Source organism: Adiantum capillus-veneris, chromosome 23 (genome assembly GCF_014529385.1).
Source record: "Adiantum capillus-veneris isolate H3 chromosome 23, ASM1452938v2, whole genome shotgun sequence".
Classification (NCBI taxonomy): domain Eukaryota; kingdom Viridiplantae; phylum Streptophyta; class Polypodiopsida; order Polypodiales; family Pteridaceae; genus Adiantum; species Adiantum capillus-veneris.
Genome location: NC_140953.1, coordinates 137,483,902 through 137,504,287, shown reverse-complemented (window position 1 = coordinate 137,504,287; position 20,386 = coordinate 137,483,902). Strand labels below are relative to the sequence as shown.

Genomic DNA, 20,386 nt, shown 5'->3' with positions numbered 1-20,386 from the left:
CCAATGACGTGTTGCAGCGGGGCGGGCCTCTCTGTGTGTTGCAAGTATATGACGTCCAAGCCGAATAGTGTACTAAAAGAAGGGGACTCATGGGTGGTCTGCAGAAGAGAGGGGTCCCTCCATAGCCACTCACCAGGATCCCACTATACTCGTGCCAGTGGACAACACTCCCAAGCCCATAGCCTCCAGTGTCCAGTCTCAAGAGCTGCTGGGTCAGGGTCAATGACGCAAGTCCTCCTACAAAAGCCCACAACTCGGATCCTCTGAAAACAACACTCTGCTACCTGCGGGGCCTCTACTGCAACTCGCTGTAATCGTCCCCCACCCTGAAGCTCGAAGAACAGGGCTGGGACAGTCTCTGAGCAGGCCCTGACTGAAATGAGAACCTCTAGTCGTGTGAAGGCTCCCATCCACCGGGGTGCTAGTGGATCGAGAGGCGTGAGCCACTCAGCTGGAACTGACTCTGAGATGTCCTGACACATGCTCTGCACCCCTCTCATGCCCTGCAACTGGAACCCTGCACCTCCTCTGACAAACCTGTGAACTCTAGCCAGTCACCTAGAGAGCGCGCTGGACCTGCTGACATGGGACCCCAGGAAACATGAGGCCGACTACCAACCAAGTGGCCTCTCCGGCGCTCCTCCGTGCACATCGGTTGTCGCTGCTCTAGGCCACGCCGCAAGAGCTCCCAAGAACGAAGCAAACTCATAGCGAAGCGGTCCTCCTGTCTCCTGCTCAAACCAACTCGGCGCATCTCTGTAAAGATCCATTTGGTCGAAGGTTGCCAAGGGCCTCTTGACTGAGGTACCCTGGCACGAAGCCTCTGCAACAAGAACTCCTTCCAGGGCTCCTCACCTGGAAGAAGTCCTCTGACTATGAACTTCCCTAGAAGGGCTCTGCTCTGCTGTGCTGGATCAATGATCCCAAGCCCTCCCTGAGAACAAGGAAGCGTGATGACTGACCAAGCCACCTTGGCTCGGGCCATTTGAGTGTCACGTCCTGACCAAAAGAAGTTCCTGATCAGCCTCTCTACCTGGCTGATACAAGAACTCGAGAAGATCCAGCAGGAAGTGATGTACCACATAGTCGCCAATAGCACCTGGTTGGCAACTACTACTCTGCCAGCCAGCAAAAGTCGTGCTGAGCTCCAATGTAACAGCTTTCTCCTGATGGACAGGAGAAGAGGAGCAATCTGCTGCTCAGAGACAAGTCCAAACCAACCTGACAACCCAAGTACCGAAGTGCAGTCCTTGGGGTAATCCACCTGAAACCCTCTCCTGGCATCCAATCTGGCACAGGAGCACTACCAATCGAGAAAGCCACTGTCTTTTTCCAGTTGATCAGTGCGCCCGATGCACAGCAGAAGGTCTCTAGAGCCTGCTCACATCGGTGAAGATTGGCCTCCTGGCCATCTAAGTACAAGGCTGAGTCATTCGCAAACTCAGCATCCAGTAGCTCCTCTCCCGGAATAGGGAGTGCTAAGCCCTGAAGACCAACCTGCTGTGACACCAAAAATCTGCTCATCGCCTCCGCATAGAACAGAAAGAGAAAGGGGGCAAGAGGACAACCCTGTCTGACCGAGTGTGTGAGCATGGAGCGCTCACCTCTCCCCCCTGCCAAAAGCACCTGACTGTGAGCCTGTCTGTACAAAGCTGACACCCTTTTGATCCAAGCATCTGAGAAGCCCATCCTGCTGAGAGTGCCCTCTAGAAAGTCCCAGTCAACTCGGTCGTACGCCTTCTCAAAATCGAGAAGAAGAATCACAAGGTCCTCACCACGGAGCTGTGCCAGGGCAGAGGCCTCCCAGAAAGTAAAGATGTTGTCAAGGATACTGCGTTCCTTGACAAAACCTGTCTGAGTCCCATGTATAAGGCTCTCTAAAAGTGGCTGAATCCTCAAACTCAGAGCCTTGGCAAGAATTTTGTAGGCTGAGTTGAGGATGGTGATGGGGCGCCACTGTCGAATCTCATCCAAGGAGCCACCCTCCTTGGGAATGAGATAGATCAGGCCCTCACTCATGCTGTCAGGCATCACCCCTGTGTGCAAAATGTGCTGAAAAGCACTACAAAGATATGGGCCAAGCAGGTCCCAGTACTCCAAGAAAAAGCTGGGAGTCAACCCATCCTCACCTGGACAGCTACCACGAGGGAGGGCCCTAAGAGCTGTGTAGCTCCTCAAGCTGAAGTGGCATCTCAAGCCTCTGGCGCATCTCCTCCGTCACAAGACATGGCATCTGTGCCCAAATCTGCTCCCTGCATGCATCCTGCCACTTTGACTGAGGCTCAGCCGACAGTAACTCGCGGTAAAAGTCATTAGCAACTGCACGCATATCCTCGGGCTCACAAGCAACTGACCCATCGGGCCTCCTCAACTGAATGACCTTGGCATGCAAGTGCCGAGGTCCCACTGTCTCAAAAAAGGCACCAGTCACTCTGTCACCCGCCTGAGTCCACTGAGATGCCTGTCGGTGAAAGGCAAACTCATGAGGCCTCTCCTCTATGCTAGCAAGCTCCTGTCGAGCCAGCTGTAACTGCTCCTCCAACCATGCACTGTCTGGATGCTGCTCCTGCATCCTCTGTAGTGAAGCAATGCCTCGTCTGAGACGCTGCTCCGCCTCCCTCGCTGCAGCCCGGCGAGCCAGAGACTCCTGAAGAAAAAAGTGTAGTGAAGCAATGCCTCGTCTGAGACGCTGCTCCGCCTCCCTCGCTGCAGCCCGGCGAGCCAGAGACTCCTGAAGAAAAAAGTGGCTAAGCTGAGCTAGGCCTGAGGCCACTCTGTCTGCAGGTGAGACCTGGTTGTCCATGCCCTCTGTCCAGAGAGCCTCTACCCTCTTTCTGAGTGCTGAGTCCAACAAGACCCTCTCTGGGATGCGAAGCATCGTGCTCCCAATCCACTGCTTGTCTGCCACCGTGAGGATCATTGGAGCATGGTTCGAGAAGGAAGTCCCTGCCAGGATGCCCACTGAACCCCCCAAGTCACTGAAGTGGTCACTAGTGTAGAAGCGATCTATTCGCGATAGATTCAATCCTCCCACTCTGCGGTCTGATCTAGAGAAGGCAAGACTGTCTGGGGGCGTCACAAAACCAGAGTGCTGCCATGTATCCGAGACCCTCAAAGTCATACAAAACCTCTCCCAAGCTGCAACTCGACTCCATGCACAGTAGCATGGCTGCCACCAATCCTGTCAGAAGGGTCCTCCAACATGTTGAAGTCCCCTCCTACACACCAATGATCGACCTGCGGCAAAGACTCAACAATCTGTGACCAAAACTCTGCACGAGCACTCGCCACATTGGGCGCATAGATGTTCAGAAAGCTCACAAGGCCATCTGAACCTGCATAGTAATCCACTGAGCCCTGCCTGGCACAATAATCCCTCTGCCCACAATGGCCTGCTGCAATGAGTCCGCAATAGTCATACAAACCCCACCCTGGATGCCTCCAGGTCCAAAAGCAGCTGACCAAAAGGTATCATAACGTCCACGCAAAATCTGACCACATCGCCGAATGCGGCTCTCACACAGATGGTGCTCCTGGAGCATAAGGAGATCAATCTCTCCTCCCACAAGGCAACGCTGAAGCTCCTGACGCAATCGGCCCCACTGTCGCTGAAACTGGGGCCCACCTAGTCCCTGCACGTTCCATGAGACGATCCTTATGGGGAGCGAGAGAGAACAGATGCTGCCGCAGCAGCAAGACGGGCTATCTCCGAGGCAGGCTTGGATGGGGAGTAATCCGCATCCGAGCGTCCTCTAGATAGGCGTGACTGCAGTGAGTGCCTAGCCCAAGCCCAAGCAGAGCGAGCCGTGCGTAACGCAACCTCCTCTGTCTAGGAGTCCTCATGAATGTATACATAGCAAGGCAAACACTGTGTATCAGCAAAGAAGTACACCACAATGTGCCTACATCCTGCTGAGTCTGGGGGTGTCACCGCAAACTTGGCCAATGGCCACAAAGTCTGCAGCATATCTGTAACTCCAAGTTCTCCCATGTGGTGAGAGAACTCTAAGACCTGAGTATGCAACCATCCCACCACTGAGTCAAGGGACCACTTTGTCTCGGCCCTACCACAGAGGGGGAAGGAGAAACCAACTGCCGAGTCTAGGGCCTCTGTCCCCCTAGCGGCGAGGAACAAAACATGGATCCTGAAATAGGTTGCCTCATGGTCTGTTGCAGAATTGCCGAGAAAACGAGTGAACCCGTAGTCGAAGAAGTCCCAGTGGCGTCGGATGTCAATGCTTGTCAGCCCACGAGGGCAAGGGAGGATGTTTGAATCTGTAGAGGGGGCCGCAAGAAGGGCTGACCCTCTCTCGCTAGGCGACTCGCGGCAAAGACGCTGCCAAGAGATCTCCTAGCCGCCGGAGAGGGACCAGTCTCCTGAGCCGACTGAGGAACTGGAGCAGGAGGGGGGGCAGGAGGAGCTGGGGAGAGTGGAGGAGAAGAGGGGCGGGATGGGGCGATAGAGGTAGAGGGGGGAGGTGGAGAGGCGACAGGTGTAGAAGGCGGGAGGATGAGGCACAGGGGGAAACTCTGGAGGGGGGAGCGGCTGTCGAGGGAGAAGCGGAGGTGGGGGCTGGCGCAGGGATCTCCTCCTGCTGAAGAGGACCAAAACAGTTCCCCGTGGGAACCCACTGATGCTGAGTAGGCACCTGAGGGCGACTCTGAGTGTCAGGCTGACGCTGTGGCCCCTGGCATCGGCGGCCACGGGCCTGCTGCCACCCCTCCTCCGCTGGAGCCCCAGGCTCGGAGGGTGGCTCTGCATCTGCACGCTGTGCCGCTGGCTTTGGCTGCGGGCCAGCCCTGGCAGGCTGGGGCTGAGGCTGTGGTGCAGGTCGCGGCCTCCTCCGTGGACAGGCCTTCGCTAGATGGCCCATCTGTTGGCAAATGAAGCACTGGTTTGGGAGGCCCGCGTACTCTCCACTCTGTCGAAACCAACCCCCACTCACCCGAGGTAAAAGGATAACCTTCGGGAGCGTGTGGGTATCTCTGACCAAAACTCGAACTGAGGGAATGCCAGCCGCCTTGGCAGCTACTGATGCTGCCGTGCGAGGTGTCTCCAGGACAGTCCCAATGGCGGAACCGATCCTGGAAAGAAGTGGTAGGTACTCCCTCCGTAAACCCGGAAAGCAAACTGAGATGGGGATGTCTGCCTCCTCTACTAGAACATTCGAAGCTGGGTCAAAACCATGTCGCCACTATCGAAAGTGGGCACGTGATGCTCGGATGGCCAGTGGACTCATAGCTATGACCTTGGATGCCATCTCGGAGGACTCCAACTCGATCTGATAGTAACCCCGTCCGAGAATCTGGACATCCAAAATCTTTCCCACCTCTGCGAGAAGGCGGGCCTGGAGAAGGTCTCGCAGCTCTCCTCTGCTAGGTCGGGTGCCGAGAATCTTGCAGATGACCGAGGTCGCCTGCAATCGCTCTACCTCTGCGGCAAGGCCCCGCTTGCTTTGTAGGCGAGACAGCAAGTCGAATGGTGGGCTCAACGGGATTGGGCGAGGGGGCTTCTGGCGAGTCCCTCTGTGGCGAAGCTGGAGCCTCCATCTGTGTCTACTGCTGTGGCGTGTGAAGGGGACGACGGGAGGGCGCTGCAATTGGGCGTGTCAACACCGCTCCAAGGAATTGAAACATTGCCGAAAGTGCCGAAGTGCAAGGAGTAACCGGGGAGAAGGACCCAAACGGGCGGACGAACGGGCCGAGGCAGGGGGGGGGGGGGGGGGGGGGGGGGGGGGGGGGGATTTTTTATTTTTATTTTTTTTGGCTGGCTGTGGCAAGCGGGGGAAGGCAGTGTACAAAAGGCGGGGCTGAGGGCGGGCGGCAGCAGCTCGGGCTGAGGGTGGGGGCGGCAGCAGGGCCTGAAGACGGGCGGACGGGCTGGGACAGGGGCAGCGCGAGGGGAGGCAGCGGGGGCTGAGGGCAGGCGGGAGGGTGGAGGCAGCCACCAGCGGGAGGCCAGGCAGCGACGGGCAGCGCTTTGTGGGGGGGGGGGGGGGGGCAGCGATGGCGCAGCGAAGAAACACAGCAGTAGCGAGCGCGCGTTGGAAGATTTTTCTGTCTCGACAATATGTTTAATATCCCTTTCGATGGTACCCACTCTTAAGGTCTATCTTGCCGAAAATTGCAGCACCCTCTAAACGATCGAGAATATCATCAATTCTAGGAATAGGAAACTTATTCTTGATGGTATTCTTATTCAAAGCATGGTAATCAATACACATGCGCCATGAGTCATCCTTCTTCTGCACTAGGAGCACTAGGGATCAAAAGGGTGAAGAACTAGGCTGAATCAGCCCCTTCTCTAATAACTCCTCAACCTGGCCCATAATCTCTTTCTGCTGTGCCGCGCTAACCCTGTAGGGACGTCTATTTGGTGGGCTACATCCTGGCACCAAATCTATCCGATGGTCCTCAGGTCTCTCTGGCGGCAATTGCGACGGTAATGAATCAGAAAAACAGTCACTAAACTTTTGGGAAAATGCTGACCTTTCTTTATCTAACACAAATAAATTTGACTGATCATTATCTGAGACATCAAGTGCAAAAATCAGGTACACAGAAAGCTGATTCTTTATTACAGAAGTGATAGCAGAAGCAGATACAATAGGGATAGACTCTCCTTTGAGCTTTACATCCAAAACATGAGTTTTGCCCCTATGCGGAAGGGTGATCGTCTTGCCGAAGACATCCAGCACGCCATGCACTCTGAACATCCATGGAATTCCAAGTAGCGCATTGCACCCTTCCAATGGCATGATATAAAATTCTTCTGTGTCCACATATGACTGGATATGCAAACGCAACTTTCCAATAATGGGAGTAACACACTCTGAGTGGCTAGGACATGCCAACCTTGCCTGTGCTGTGTACCCCATCTCTTTAGCTCTGATGCCCAGCTTCAGAGCTAACTCTAGTGAGATAAAGTTGGCTTTGGCACCTGGATCAAAGAAGACGAGTGCCGTCTGATCCCTAACTTTACCCCATGCCATGCATAACTCACTGGCAATTGTAGTGGGCCTGTCACCCACCATGTCTGGCACCAAACCTGCCGTGGGTTTAGGCTTCTTGCCTTTTTGGTCGTCTTTATCATCTGAGTCGGCTGGTCTTTTCCTTTGTGGACAATTGGTAGCAAAGTGACCAGGCTGCTCGCATATAAAGCATTTATTTTCAGCCATTAGGACCTTCTTTTCCTCGAGCGACTTGCGCACAAAAGGCTTCCTTTTCTGTTTCTTTGCCTGCGCTCCAGAAGTCCCGGCTGAATCCTTGTCTTTGGTGGCCTTTTCCGACCCCTGTGACGCTTCAGGAGCCGTTTTCACAAAGAGCTTCTTCGCTGAATTTTTCTTTTGTTGCCCTCCTTTCTCGTTGCTCGAAAACCCACCGTCCTCTCCTTTCAACAAGGCAAGACCAGTGTTAGCTGAGTGAGGGTAGCCACTCTGTTCTTGGTACAGTAATCGCGAAGCCCTTTAGGCAGTCCACAACAGTACTTATCTATCTGCTCTGTCAATGGCACAAATCTGTAGGAGGTTACTGAGAGTAACGCTTCACAAAACCTCCTATTGTACTCCAGCAAGCTCTTGCATGTAGCCGAAGTAAGCTGGTGCCAATCTGTCATGACGTCTGCTTCAAATTCATTTGACAGCCAAGCAGATGCAAACATTTTCTTGAAGTAAACCCAAGTGGCGGATGCCTGCCCTTGCATTAACAATGTCGTCCACCATGTAAGCGCGTTGTCCTTTAAGAAAGTGGCAGCTTTTCTTACTTTAGAGGTCTTTGTGAAATTCCCTCCTGCATAAGCTGTATCAAATTGCTGGAGGAAAGTGAGAGCCTTTGCTTTATCGTGGAAGCCACTGAAAGTGCTGAACTTTACAGCTGCACCACCTTCTTTGTAAGCTTTCGGCTTTTCTAGTGCCCCCAAATTGTCATAGGGAATGGTCTGCAACATGGGCACTGTAGTAGGCATAATCGACACATCTTGGCCATTAACATTTTGCGTCAAAGGTGCGATAGATTTGGCTTTGCATTTCTTAAAGCTATTCCAGCGTCTAGTTTTTCCAGGTATTCTCTTCAAGAGTGAACAATCACTATAGTTCTTATCTGCAGAAGCCTATGCAGGGACTACTCATGCATTAAGTGACCCCCCCCCCCCCCCCCCCCCCCCCCCCCCCCCCCCCCCCCCCCCCCCGCCCCATCCCTTCTCTCTCTCTCTCACAGAGGTGTTCTCGCGAAAACATGAGCGTTTTTGTGTCGTTGCTTGCCAATGTGTAGGTGCACCATGCCTCGCAAACCCAACCCAATCTGGAACACCCACACGAATGTCATTGCGGTGGTGAATACAGGAGGGCAAGCAGGATCAGGAACACGCACTTGGACTTGCAAGTATTGTGGAAAGCAGAAGACAAGTACCGTGACGCGTGTGTTGAGGCACCTTACTGGCATCGGTACTACTGGGCATTTCGGAGGATGTAAGCTTATTCCACCGGAGATTAAGGATGCTTTAAAGCTAGAGCACTTCCCAACAAGGAGTCTTCCCTCGTCCAAGGGTAAGAAAGGTAATGATGCAACACAGGATGCCTTGCAGGATGCACTGTTTGCAGATTTGACAGATGCACATACACAGCAGGAAAAGGATACTAGCAGGAAAAGGGCTCGTTACTCTCATGATGTAGATGAGGATACAAATCATGGGACTCGCGCCTATGCACAATCTACTTTGCCTTCATGTGTCCATGCACAGTCTTGGGTAAAAGAGCGGCAAAAGATTGCACAGACAAAGATTGCTCGCACTCTCATAGAGTGCATCATGGCATTTAATGTCTTGTGGACAGAGCAATGGAAGAGAATGGTCCGAGCCATTGCACAAGTTGGCACCACGGATTCTTTTACGTAAAAAAGGCTCTTTTTTAAATTTTTACATAATTACAATTTTACGCAAAAAAGACTCTTTTTTAAAAAGTACATTTTTTCTTTTTAGCATTTTTAAATAAAAAATGACTCTCAGAGTCTTAGACATATCCTAACAAGATGCTCAAGAAGTTTCGTGAAGTTTCTATGTCATATGCAAAAGTTTTGCTTAAAATAATAATATATAGGCGTGAGCCACTTTAGTGGCTCCAACCACTTTTGTGGCCCATTACAAGACTAGTGTTAAAATACTTCACAACTTTAAAATCACAGTTCAATTTTGGGCGACACGGCTCGGCGTAGTTTCGTGCCCAGAGAGATTGGCCCCAAAGATTGGCGCCCCTCTCGGTATTTCTTTTATATTAATGCTTGAGCAAAGTACGACACACGAGGGGTCTTGTGCTCTCAGACTTTGCATTCAGATGCTCTGCATAGTGAGGCCCCTAAGATCAATGCAAAAAGCGGAATTCTGTACAATCTGCCATGTCAGCAGCCTGTCAGCGTGATATGTGGAGGTCCATACTACCATGTCAGTAGCCCCTTAGTGCGATAAGCGTACAGTTGTCCGTACAATCTCTGCCACGTCATCATTTTGTGACAGTGCCAGTGGAGCTTTGGTGAATTGGAATGAGATGGTAAACGTGAGGAGGGCATGATCTACTGCTACCCCAATAGGCCTGGGCCCGACTGTAAAGTCCTGAATAGAGGGTTTGAAACTGGGCTGAGCCAAAACATAATCCATTGTGCTAGCCCCATGTCTATGAGGAAAACAAGTGAACCCACTCATCGTTGGAAATCTCTGGAGGCCATTCAAGATGGCCACTCCATGTGCAATTCCCAAATCAGATATCCCCCCATATCCAGCGTGCTCTTCATCCTGCGAACACCTGGCCAATCCCATATCACTGACATTCAATTCTCTCAACATTTCCTCTGAGGTATTGTAGAAAGCTGTCTGAGATTGGCCCGTCCTGGCATTAAAGTCTCCCAGAAGAATGACATCTCTATTTCTAGAGAACTCCCATGTCCTCATCCAATATCATGTAGGGTGACTGCCCCCTGGGCGATGCATAATGAGATGTGTTGTGGGCAAAATAGCATATTGCAATGTAGAGTGGTCTCCCTGATTCTGCTCTCATTGACCCACATATATATGGCCTTCTCATCTCTTTGAACAATACGAATGAGGGGTTGAAGCTCCTACTTGAATAGGATTGCCACACCTCCTAACCCCCGTCCTCTATGCGTTGATCTCACATCCTTCCTACAAGTAGTCTCCCAATGATATCTCGTCACTCCAGGTAATGTGTTGCCAAGAATCTGATGCGATTCCGAGTAAAAAATAACGTCTCTTCCCTTAAAGCTATCCTCAACTGCACCTACATCTAGCTTCGTTGATCCATTACAATTCCATGCTGCCATTTTCAGGTTGGTCCCATAGGTACCGTCATGCGGTGTGTTTTTCCAACACTACTACTCGGCATCAGCTATTGCGCGCGGCGCCTGAGAGAAATGAAATGTTATATTAACGTCTTCAAAAGGTCAAAGTGACCTATGAGACCAAAAGGTTACATGTGGTGAATCTAATACCAGGTCTGGGTACAAAAAGTACAAAGAACTGAAAAGAAAATAGTGGGTAGGGGTGGGGTGAAAGCTGATACAAAGGGAATACAAAGGGTGAGCTGATACAATGGAGCTCTCTGACTGTCGAAAAATCATATACATATACATCAGTATCCAAAAGGCTATAGAGATTCAATGTCCTCCAAGGTAGGCACTCTGTCGGATCGGCTCCTATGTCTCGCCAGTATGGTATGGATCCTCTGTCGCAATCTCTGTCGATGTTGAGAGGGCCCCTTCATCCGTGGGCGACGCCAACTCTATCGCCCGATCAAGCAGTATGCCTCTGGTGTCTCTGGTGTTGTTATGCTGTTGGGGCTGCTCGGACTCCTCTGTCTGTGACTGAAAGAAATCTATAATCTTCCGTTGTTGCTAGATCTCTCTCATTGTGCCCCTCTTCAAGAGGTCCTCTCTGTGTTTGCGAATCTCCAATAAGTATAATCCGAGGCATCTCTGATCCTCGTATCTCATGACTCTAGAAAGTGGCCCAAAGCCCTCTTTGAATAGACAATGAAAGCGGCCTTGTATCTCATAGTATACTGGGCAGTGACATATGTAATGTAGCTCTGTCTCTGGCTCTATCTGGCACACCTGACAAATCCTGGACTCAACGGGTACTCCTCTAAATCTGCCTGTTTCAATCTCTAGCTGATGTGAGGATGTGCGTATCTGACCAATAGCACATCGTATCCTGTGGGATAGATGAGTGTCCATGTATCCTGGTCTGATCACAAAACCATCCTCCGTGAGTTGGAGAAGATGCTCTCTATAGAAAGTCATCTTTGTACCTAGCTCATGTGTAGGTTGTATCTATGTCCTCTTCGTATCCAACTGAATTAAGTCCTGTCTGATGAGGTTGGTAATCTTTGCCCTAGTGAGGGAGATGGGAGGGTGCATCCAGAGAGTACTGAAATGGGGGTAGCCGATCCATACTAAAGCCATGTAACTGAAACCAAGATGCCATCTCTGCATACCAACATGATCTATCTCCCTGCAATGCAAGCTGTCGCGAAGACTCTAGTGCTAATCAAACATATCTGTCTGTAGGGAGAGCCCAAGTGCTATGCATAAATGAAACTGAACGAGTGAGTGCCTCCACTACCAATTGAGAGAGAGAGAGAGAGAGAGAGAGAGAGAGAGAGAGAGAGAGAGAGAGAGATGATGAAATGAAATGTTATATTAACGTCTTCAGAAGGCCAGAATGACCTATGAGACCAGAAAGTTACAATGTGGTGGATCTGATACAAAGTCAGAGTAACAAAAATGACAAAATAAAATTCTATGGAATCTGAAACAGCTAGGTGTGATGAGAGAGAGAGAGAGAGAGAGAGAGAGAGAGAGAGAGAGAGAGAGAGAGAGAGAGAGAGAGAGAGAGAGAGAGAGAGAGAGAGATATGGTGCGTTTTGTAGGATAATGTCTTTCCATCTCACAATGTGCAACAAACTTCATCCTATGGAACGAGCCAACCATTGCCATATTATAGTGGGTCGGGCTCATTTTTTGAGCCGATGCAGGTATATTGATTGGTACTTTATGAAAGTTTTTTTAGGATGCAGATGATAAGCACTTAAGCCAAGTATAGTTCAAAAGTCTTTTTAATCTTGCGATTTTCACTTCTCATTGCCTGGCAGCTTATTTATTGGGTGTCAGTTGCCAGTCCCTTATTTTTAAACCCTGATTTTAATGGTTCTGGCTTCTGTTGATGAGGGCCGTAGGTAGGATACTGAGGCCTTCATCAAACATAAATTAGGGCAGTGAATGAATGTGCATTGCTCATTTTCAATGTCATTCCATATGGAGAATGGTAAATTCGTAAGAGTGTTAGCTGAAGACAGTGGTAGACCATATCAAGTCCCTTGGGCTTCCATAGTGCTTTACATTACATCTTAGTCTAAGAGACACGGTCAAGCCTTTCGTGGTGTGATATTAGCTTCGATGCATAGTTTTATGTTTTAGACATTGCACGAGAACGCTGTCTAAGAACTGTGACAGTTCTGGATTATTTTATACCTATGTAACACTACAGCTTGATGATGCAATGTGGAGGCTGGTGTCAGACATTTCACATTTTTGGAGTTCGTTTTTGTCCATAGTCACACTAAGGAAAGCTGCATCCTTCTTTGATATTAAGGAAATAGAGTAGGTGCAGGTATGCTCAGGTCACTGTCATCAAGCTTCAGTGTCTCTTAGAGTAAATGAGTTGAGGTACTGTAAGTTGTAACAAACTGCTGACATGTCGACCTACTGAAGAACGGAGCTACGGGCCGAGGGGCCTAAACCCTAAGAAGAACAAGTAATAGAAGAACAAGTAAGCAGGAACCCTAACCCTAATTTCTGCCGGAAACCCTAATTCTGGAAACCCTAACCATAAAACCTGCAAACCCTAATTTCTGCCAGAAACCCTAACTGCTGAAACCCTAATTCTGGAAAACCTAACCTAAAACCTGTAAACCCTAATTTTGCTGCTAGAAACCCTAAAACTACAGAAACCCTAACCCTAACCCTAACCCTAAGGGCAGATTTCTGCGTTTTGCGCTTGCTGATGACGTGGCAGGCTGTACGGATTTCCGTGATTTACGCTGGCAGCTTTTGGCTTTGCTTTTGGATCAGAAGCTTTTGAATTTTAAAAGCTTTTTACTGTAACTGCTTTTTAGGCCAAGGGCCTTTAAATATGAGGCTAGGGCTCATTCTCTGGCATGCTTCCTGAAGAAGGTGCAGAATCTGGAGTATCGGCTTGTACTTTGATGATGTAATATAAAGAAATACCGAAAGGGGCACCAAGGTTTGGGGCCAATACTCTCTGGGGTGGAATTCTGCCACTTCGTGTTTCTTGTCGTCTCTCTCTTTCAGTTCAGTTGTTATTGAAGTGCTTAAAGTCTGTTTAGTCTGTTCTTTTCTATTGGCACGTGGTGCCCGCCTTGTGACAGTGGTATCAGAGCATCAGTCGTGTGCTTTTCTGAAAGCATACTGGTCCTACAAAAGAGCAGACAGATTTTATTTGAGGTATCTTCGCCCTCCAACCCAGACTTAATAACCACTCCCATCCTTACTTCATTACGCATCGGCCGCGCTCCCGTCTTCAGCGGAGTGTCTTACAGGGCATAAGCCAATTAAGATCACTTGCAAGAGAAGGATCCAGATTTGTTTTAAGTCACTGTTTTTTTTCTCAGAAGCAGTGCCATGCAGATGTTGATGTCTTCAGCTACCAAGCAGCATACTCCAAGTACTTGGCAAGCTTTCAAGAAAATTTTTGCCGGAAGTTATATGGTTTTTGACATCTTCCTTCGAAGTGCAACTTCTGGCAGAGTGGGGTATTTTGAAATGCTTGCCATGGAAACCCTAGCAAATTATAACTTGAAATTTCTCGACATCTTTCAGTAGATGTCTCTTCACGAGCAGATGACCTTGGAGATTCAGTACGATTGCTATCTTGGGACTACCATCGCCGCCAACGAAAACACTGTCTGTCCAAGAGCTGATGGACCATGCTGTGCTCGGCTACGACCTTCCGGAATGAAACTAACCCTAATTTTTGGTGCAAGTTCCAGGATGGAAAGTCGGTCGACTTTTCGAGCTCGACTGATGTCGAGATTGCTTTTTTAAGTTTCAAATCTGTTTGAGTACTTGTTTGGTGATCCTGTTTGGAATTTGTTGGAAATGGATGCTATCTGTTTTGATGCCGATTTGAATTGTTTGACTCTGGTTTGATACTGGTTTCAATGATTGGTGATTTTACTCCCGGGTGGAGAAGTGAAAAGTGATGTTTGAGAATGCTTGTTCATACTCATGGCCCGGACCCTTGTGGTTATTTGCGGGGGGAGTATTGAATGATTGAAAAAGTGTTGTTTTTACTCATGGCCCGGACCCTTGTGGTTATTCGCGGGGGGAGTATTGAATGATTGAAAAGTGTTGTTTTTACTCATGGCCCGAACCCTTGTGGTTATTTGCGGGGGGAGTATTGAATGATTGAAAAGTGTTGTTTTTACTCATGGCGTGGACCCTTGTGGTTATTTACGGGGGGAGTATTGTTGTTGTTACTCATGGCCCGGACCTGGATGGTTATGCGGGAGGAGTATTAAGAAGTCTGAGCAGTGGTTACTCTCAGCACCTCCAAACGACGCAGGCTGTGGTCTGGAGGGGCGTTTGGTTGTAAAAGGCCTCTATATTTTATGGCCTGGACCTTTTTAGGTTATTTGCGGGAGGAGTGATGAGGGAGTCGTTGAACAGCTCATGGCCTGGACTTGGATGGTTATTTGCGGGGGGAGTGTTCATCGGCGGCTTTATGTTTCTATGTCTTGTAACATGCATATGTGAGTGTTTGTGTTGCATTGTGATGTGCTAACTACTGAATATTCCTAATTGGATGAGATTGCCTGGGCATGTAATTTTAGTGCATCAAGACACCCGTGGAAGATCAGTACGGTTTGGGTATGATGGCTAATTTTACTACGCCGGAATATCAAGAGTTCCGATCTGGACGAAAGGAGAAGCTAACTCTTTGATCAAACAGCCGAAAGGAGAAGCTAACTCCTTGATCAAAAGAGCAGAAAAGAGAAGCTAACTCCTCAATAAAAAGAGCAAACTGATTGTCCCTCGGAAATTTTTGAGCTAACTTGAGTTGTTTTACAGATATGCTGTAATCGAGGACGATTACTTTTTTTCAAAAAGGGGAGATGTAACAAACTGTTGAGGTGTCGACCTACTGAAGAACGGAGCTACAGGCGGAGGGGCCTAAACCCTAAGAAGAACAAGTAACAGAAGAAGTGTCACAAAGTGATGACGTGGTTGCCCGAGAGCAGAAACCCTAACCCTAATTTTTGCCAAAAACCCTAACTGTTGAAACCCTAACCCTAAAACCTACAAACCCTAATTTTTGCCAGAAACCCAAACTATTGAAACCCTAATTCTGGAAACCCTAACCCTAAAACCTGTAAACCCTAGTCTTGCTCTGCCAAAAACCCTAAAGCTGTAGAAACCCTAACCCTAACCCTAACCCTAAGGGCAGATTTCTCCGTTTTGCGTTGGTTGATGACGTGGCAGGCTGTACGGATTTCCGTGATTTACGTTGGTAGCTTTTGGCTTTGCTTTTGGACTAGAAGCTTTTGAGTTTTAAAAGCTTTTTACTGTAACTGCTTTTTAGGCCAAAGGCCTTTAAATATGAGGCTAGCGCTCATTCTCTGGCATGCTTCCTGGAGAAGGTGCAGTGTTTGGAGTACCGGCTTGTACTGAGTTGATGCAATATAAAGAAATACCGAAAGGGGCGCCAAGGTTTGGGGCCAATACTCTCTGGGGTGGAATTCCGCCACTCCGTGTCGCGTGCAGTCTCTCTCGAGCAAAGAAGCCTTGGCCTTCATTCAATTGAGAGCTCGTCTCTGGGAATTTCCTGTACGGGAAGGAATTGACCTTCGAGTCTTAGATTTAGAACGGAGGGGTTACTCTTGTTCTTGTGCTTGTAAAAAGATTCTCCCTAATAAAAATTCTCTATTGGGGGTGCGGGACCAACCCATCTTTTGGTCCCCAATAGTGTGTCGATGTTCCCTCGTCTCTTTTGGTTGAAAGTTCAATTATTTTCAGCTCCCGTTACCGAAGCTTTCCAGGTGTTATCTTGTAGTTTAGGTGCGAAACCCTAAACCTGCAAAAAAATTGCAGCAACTGAAATTGTCTGTTTTGGATCGTTTTGAGCGGAGCAAACACGTCTTTGAGTGTCCCAGGAGCTCCCGCGTGCAATTGGACACTTCCCCTTTGATTTGGACGAGTTTTCATGCGAGAAAACTCTCCTGTTTTCCAATCTGTTGCTGCGTACTTGTGGGGGATTAGCAATTAGCTAGTCCGGTTCTTGTTCAGATGGCTCTTGCCTTGGCAAACCACGCATAAAACCCACAAGACTATACATAGTGATGTTAGGAGCCCAACTAGTGGGGCATTACCATATGTGTAAGGGGGAGAGAGATGCACGGGAGCGGAATCATCGCGCTACCTGGGACAAGGGTGAAGGCAATGAACGTGAAAGTCCACTCACAAAAGCCAAAAAAACCAGCTCCCACTCTCATTTTGGGCATCCCCAAGCTGGGGGTGTGCTTTTGGAGTGTGAGTTGTCTAGCAGGTTGCTCTCCTCTTGACAAGTGTCTAGTTTACCCCTTATGGTTCAGTTTTGACTAGTCCGACCAGTCACCGGCTGACTGACCTAGATTGCCGATGTGAGAAACCGATTTTGCTGCAGCCGTTTCACACTGGCCATGCAAGAAGAAGAATACACCTCCTAGTGACAATGTGTGTGCATGTGTATGGGTGGGTGTGTGAATGTGGTGAGGTCTGTTTTTAGAGCATGTTTTTCGTTTGATTTCCTTGTTTTGTTTTCTTTCATTGTTTTCTTCTTGTTCTCCTTGTTTTCCTGTGCTCTCTGGATTGGGACGTTTGTGTTTGCTGTTGGCAGCTTGCAACTCTGTTGTCTACTCACTCTACAATTGTGGAAAGTGTCTTCAAAGCCTTCTTGGAATTCCCTCCCCAGCTTTGGTTCTCGGGAGCCACCTTCAGCAAGTGGACTGGTCTCTATCTTGGTTCATAGCTTCTTGTTAGCTCTAGTGCAATGCTCTTTTGCTCATCCTCTGGCACACTCCTACTGTTTCTTGGTGATGCCAGTTGCCTCTTCTCCCTCACCTTCACCATCGACAACTCTCTCCCTTCTGTGTATCCATTGTCTTTTGCAGTCAGATCATACCAGCTGGGAGGTACTGCTCGACATTGAGCTCTTGCCAATGCAGATGTTCCTTGCTCTCTTGACTACTGGTGGCTATTGGTTGTCACAGGTTTTTAATGTACCGTAGCAAAGTTTGTTTTTGGTGGAAGTGCCTATTTTTCAGAGGCTACTATCATCCTCTCTCCACTTAGCTTGCCAGGGCACTTTTTACTCTCTTTAGGAGAGTTTTTTAACCCTGGTTTTTGGTATTCTACAGTTTGCCATGTGGCTAGTTGTATCCAGTTTGTACAGTTTCCAGGTTATTGCTTTCCAGCGTGCTTTGTAATCAACTGTACTTGCCCTCAAAATCGGTACTTGCCCTCAAAATCGGCACCATTTGGGCGTTCTGAGGGATTTCTCAAGTAATAGAAATCAGCCTCTTTTTATGTGTGTGTGTGTGTGTGTGAGAGAGAGAGAGAGAGAGAGAGAGAGCGAGAGAGAGAGAGGTCCTATGTCATTCGTGGGGACGGTACATAATAGAGAGTTGATGCAGGGAAGTGGATATCCAAATTACATTCCTCCTCCCCAAGAAAGCTCTTATCCTCAACGAGGGATGTTTTTACCAACTCCACTGCAAGCACTTGACAGAACTCAGGTATGATCTTATGATAGACATGCTCGTGAACTTGTTACTTGTTTGAACCAACAGAATGGTTGCTTAGAACTTTTTTGGGAATATTCCTTGCAGCCTCCAAGTATTTATCAGCCGTCATTTGGTCCTCCCTCAGCTAGTTCTTTTACTCCAGTTGATCCTCCAAGTACAGGAGGTGCGCAGGCCCCATTTACAAGCAGGGGCCCTCCTTTGCCACAACCAACGCAATTCTTACCCGGGGGAAGTGCCACATTTTCCTCTAATCAGCCTTCTACGGTGAGAGCTAGATCAAAAAACAGCACAAGACTCGCACATACTTCCAAGTTTCAAATGATTAATTTTACAACTTCTCGTGTTCAGGGTATAGGAGAGTGGGCCAGTGGTTTCCAAAGACCTTTCCAACCTACCCCAGCCACTCTGTTCCCAGGGCCAACAAGTGTATCTACACCTACTCCGCGTGGATTCATGCCAGTATCGGCTCCAAGAGCTCCTTTGATGCAACAACAACCTGGGCCTGTGGCTCCAGGCATGCAGCCACAGAGTCCAAGTAGTTTGAGCCCACCGAGGGCTCAAGCTACGCCTGCAGTGGCTGCCCCTCCAGTAACAATTCAAACGGTGGATACAATGAAGGTGCCAGGTAGGTAGATACCCAACTTTTTTTCGTATTGTCTTGCAGGTAAAATTTATGCCACATGGAACTGAGATATTCCGTCGATTTTGAATGTGTAGCTGATTTAAAGCCCGTCATTGCAACTCTCTCAAGGCTGTACAATGAAACGACAGAAGCTCTGGGTGGAGCCAGGGCTACCCACACAAAGAAACGTGAAATCGAGGACAACTCAAAGAAGCTAGGTGGCTTGTTTGAGAGATTGAATAAAGCAGACATATCCCCGAATGCCAGAGCTAAGCTTGCTCAGATTTGTCAGAGCATTGATACAGGGGACTATGCAACTGCCAGTCAATTGCAGGTTTGGAGACCTTTGTACAACATGAATTTTATGTGCATATGCTTGTGGCCATATCTTTGGAGATGTTGAATCCAGTTCTTTTCTCATAGCGTTGTCTCGGATCTCTCATGGCTGTTAACTTGGCCTTTGTAATCCTGCAGGTGAGCTTGACAACAAGTGATTGGGATGAGTGCGGTTCTTGGCTGGGTCCCTTGAAGCGAATGATCAAGTTGCGACAATCTCTAAGATGATAGATCAACAATGCTGGAATTAGTCCCCTATTATCCTTGTGCATTACCGGGTTTTGCCGATTTTGGCAAGGATTCATGTAGAGAGAGGTCTCCACAATGAAGTGGCGGCTTGGAGAATCGGAGCAGATAGACCAACACATTATTTGTGAGAGTAGATTGTACATTTGCCCTTGGTTGTGTAAGAAATATTTTTTTGGGAAAGTAGTGGTTGGCTATTGCTGTAGCAGTCCATTTTTCCAGCTCTTTGGCAGGTTTCTTTTAGACCAATTTTTGACGAATGCCCTGCGTATGTTTATTCAGAAATTGACATAGAAGTTTCTTGATATGTTTGTTTATATGGAACCTGAATTATTACAATCAAATGAAAAAGGCTACTCTCTCTCTCTCTCTCTCTCTCTCTCTCTCTCTCTCTCTCTCCCCGTCCAGGTCGCCATTACTTGTTAGCGTTCTGTTGCAAAAACTAACCCCATTACTACACTTCTTGGAGTATGTCATGTCAGTGTGTTCATTTTTTAGTTTTCAGTCTTCAAGAAGTGTACTTAATAAGCAAATGCACCAACTCAACAAGCATACCAGCACGCAATGATCGAAAAATTTGTATGTCCTTTTTGACCGCTCTAGATCATCACACTATTTCGTAGACCAAACAGATTTGTATTGTCTCAAGGTCTAATTACACTCACTCATTGTTAGAAAAACATGATTTAAGCACTCAAATTTGAAGATTAGGCTCATGGACGTGTAGTCATGAACCACAACGGACTAAGCGATGCTTACACGTGAATGAAAGAGCAACAGAATAGGAACACAATGCAAGTTTTAGAATTGAAAATGGACTACCCAATCATACATTATGTTGATTATAAATGGAAGCTGCTTATAGTAGAGTTTTTTTTTTCTTTCATATTAAGGTTATTTACTTTTTTACCCAGGGTTTTTTAAATGGGTAGTGGTCGGTTCACATGGGCCTACAATCATTATGAAAGAAAAACATCTTAGGAAATCGATCTCCTACTTTGGAATTAGGATTTACAGTGTAGCTATGTCAGCTCAGAAAAATAATAGTATAAATTCAGGAAAAATGTGTTCGGTGAGGTGTTCGGCTAGGTGGGCGTTCGTATGTTATATCCAACTAATATCTCTCCCTTCCCATTCTTTAACACGATGATGTGCAATCTAGTCATTAGGGTGGTCTTCATGTTTGTCTTCAATGGTGGTCCTTTAGCTTTGAAATTGTTTCGTAGTTGATGATGTTTTCTCTTTCCTTGTGTGATCCATATCTGATGTGTTATGATTGATATGTGTGTTGGATTTTGATTGTTGAGACAATGTTGCA

At 48.1% G+C, this 20,386-nt stretch overlaps 1 protein-coding gene across 1 annotated transcript in view; it reads left to right on the top strand.

Annotated features, from left to right (window-relative positions):
• LOC147428676 (transducin family protein / WD-40 repeat family protein) overlaps nt 1–19,433 on the top strand; it is a 77,260-nt gene extending 57,827 nt beyond the window's left edge. The window contains exons 18-23 of the mRNA XM_086497689.1: nt 11,934–12,038; nt 17,754–17,855; nt 17,949–18,128; nt 18,213–18,489; nt 18,582–18,820; nt 18,961–19,433. Of these exons, the coding sequence (XP_086353815.1) occupies nt 11,934–12,038; nt 17,754–17,855; nt 17,949–18,128; nt 18,213–18,489; nt 18,582–18,820; nt 18,961–19,050 (993 nt within the window). The 3' untranslated portion in view covers nt 19,051–19,433. The remainder of the gene's footprint in view (nt 1–11,933; nt 12,039–17,753; nt 17,856–17,948; nt 18,129–18,212; nt 18,490–18,581; nt 18,821–18,960) is intronic.
• Nucleotides 19,434–20,386: the final 953 nt, after the last annotated feature.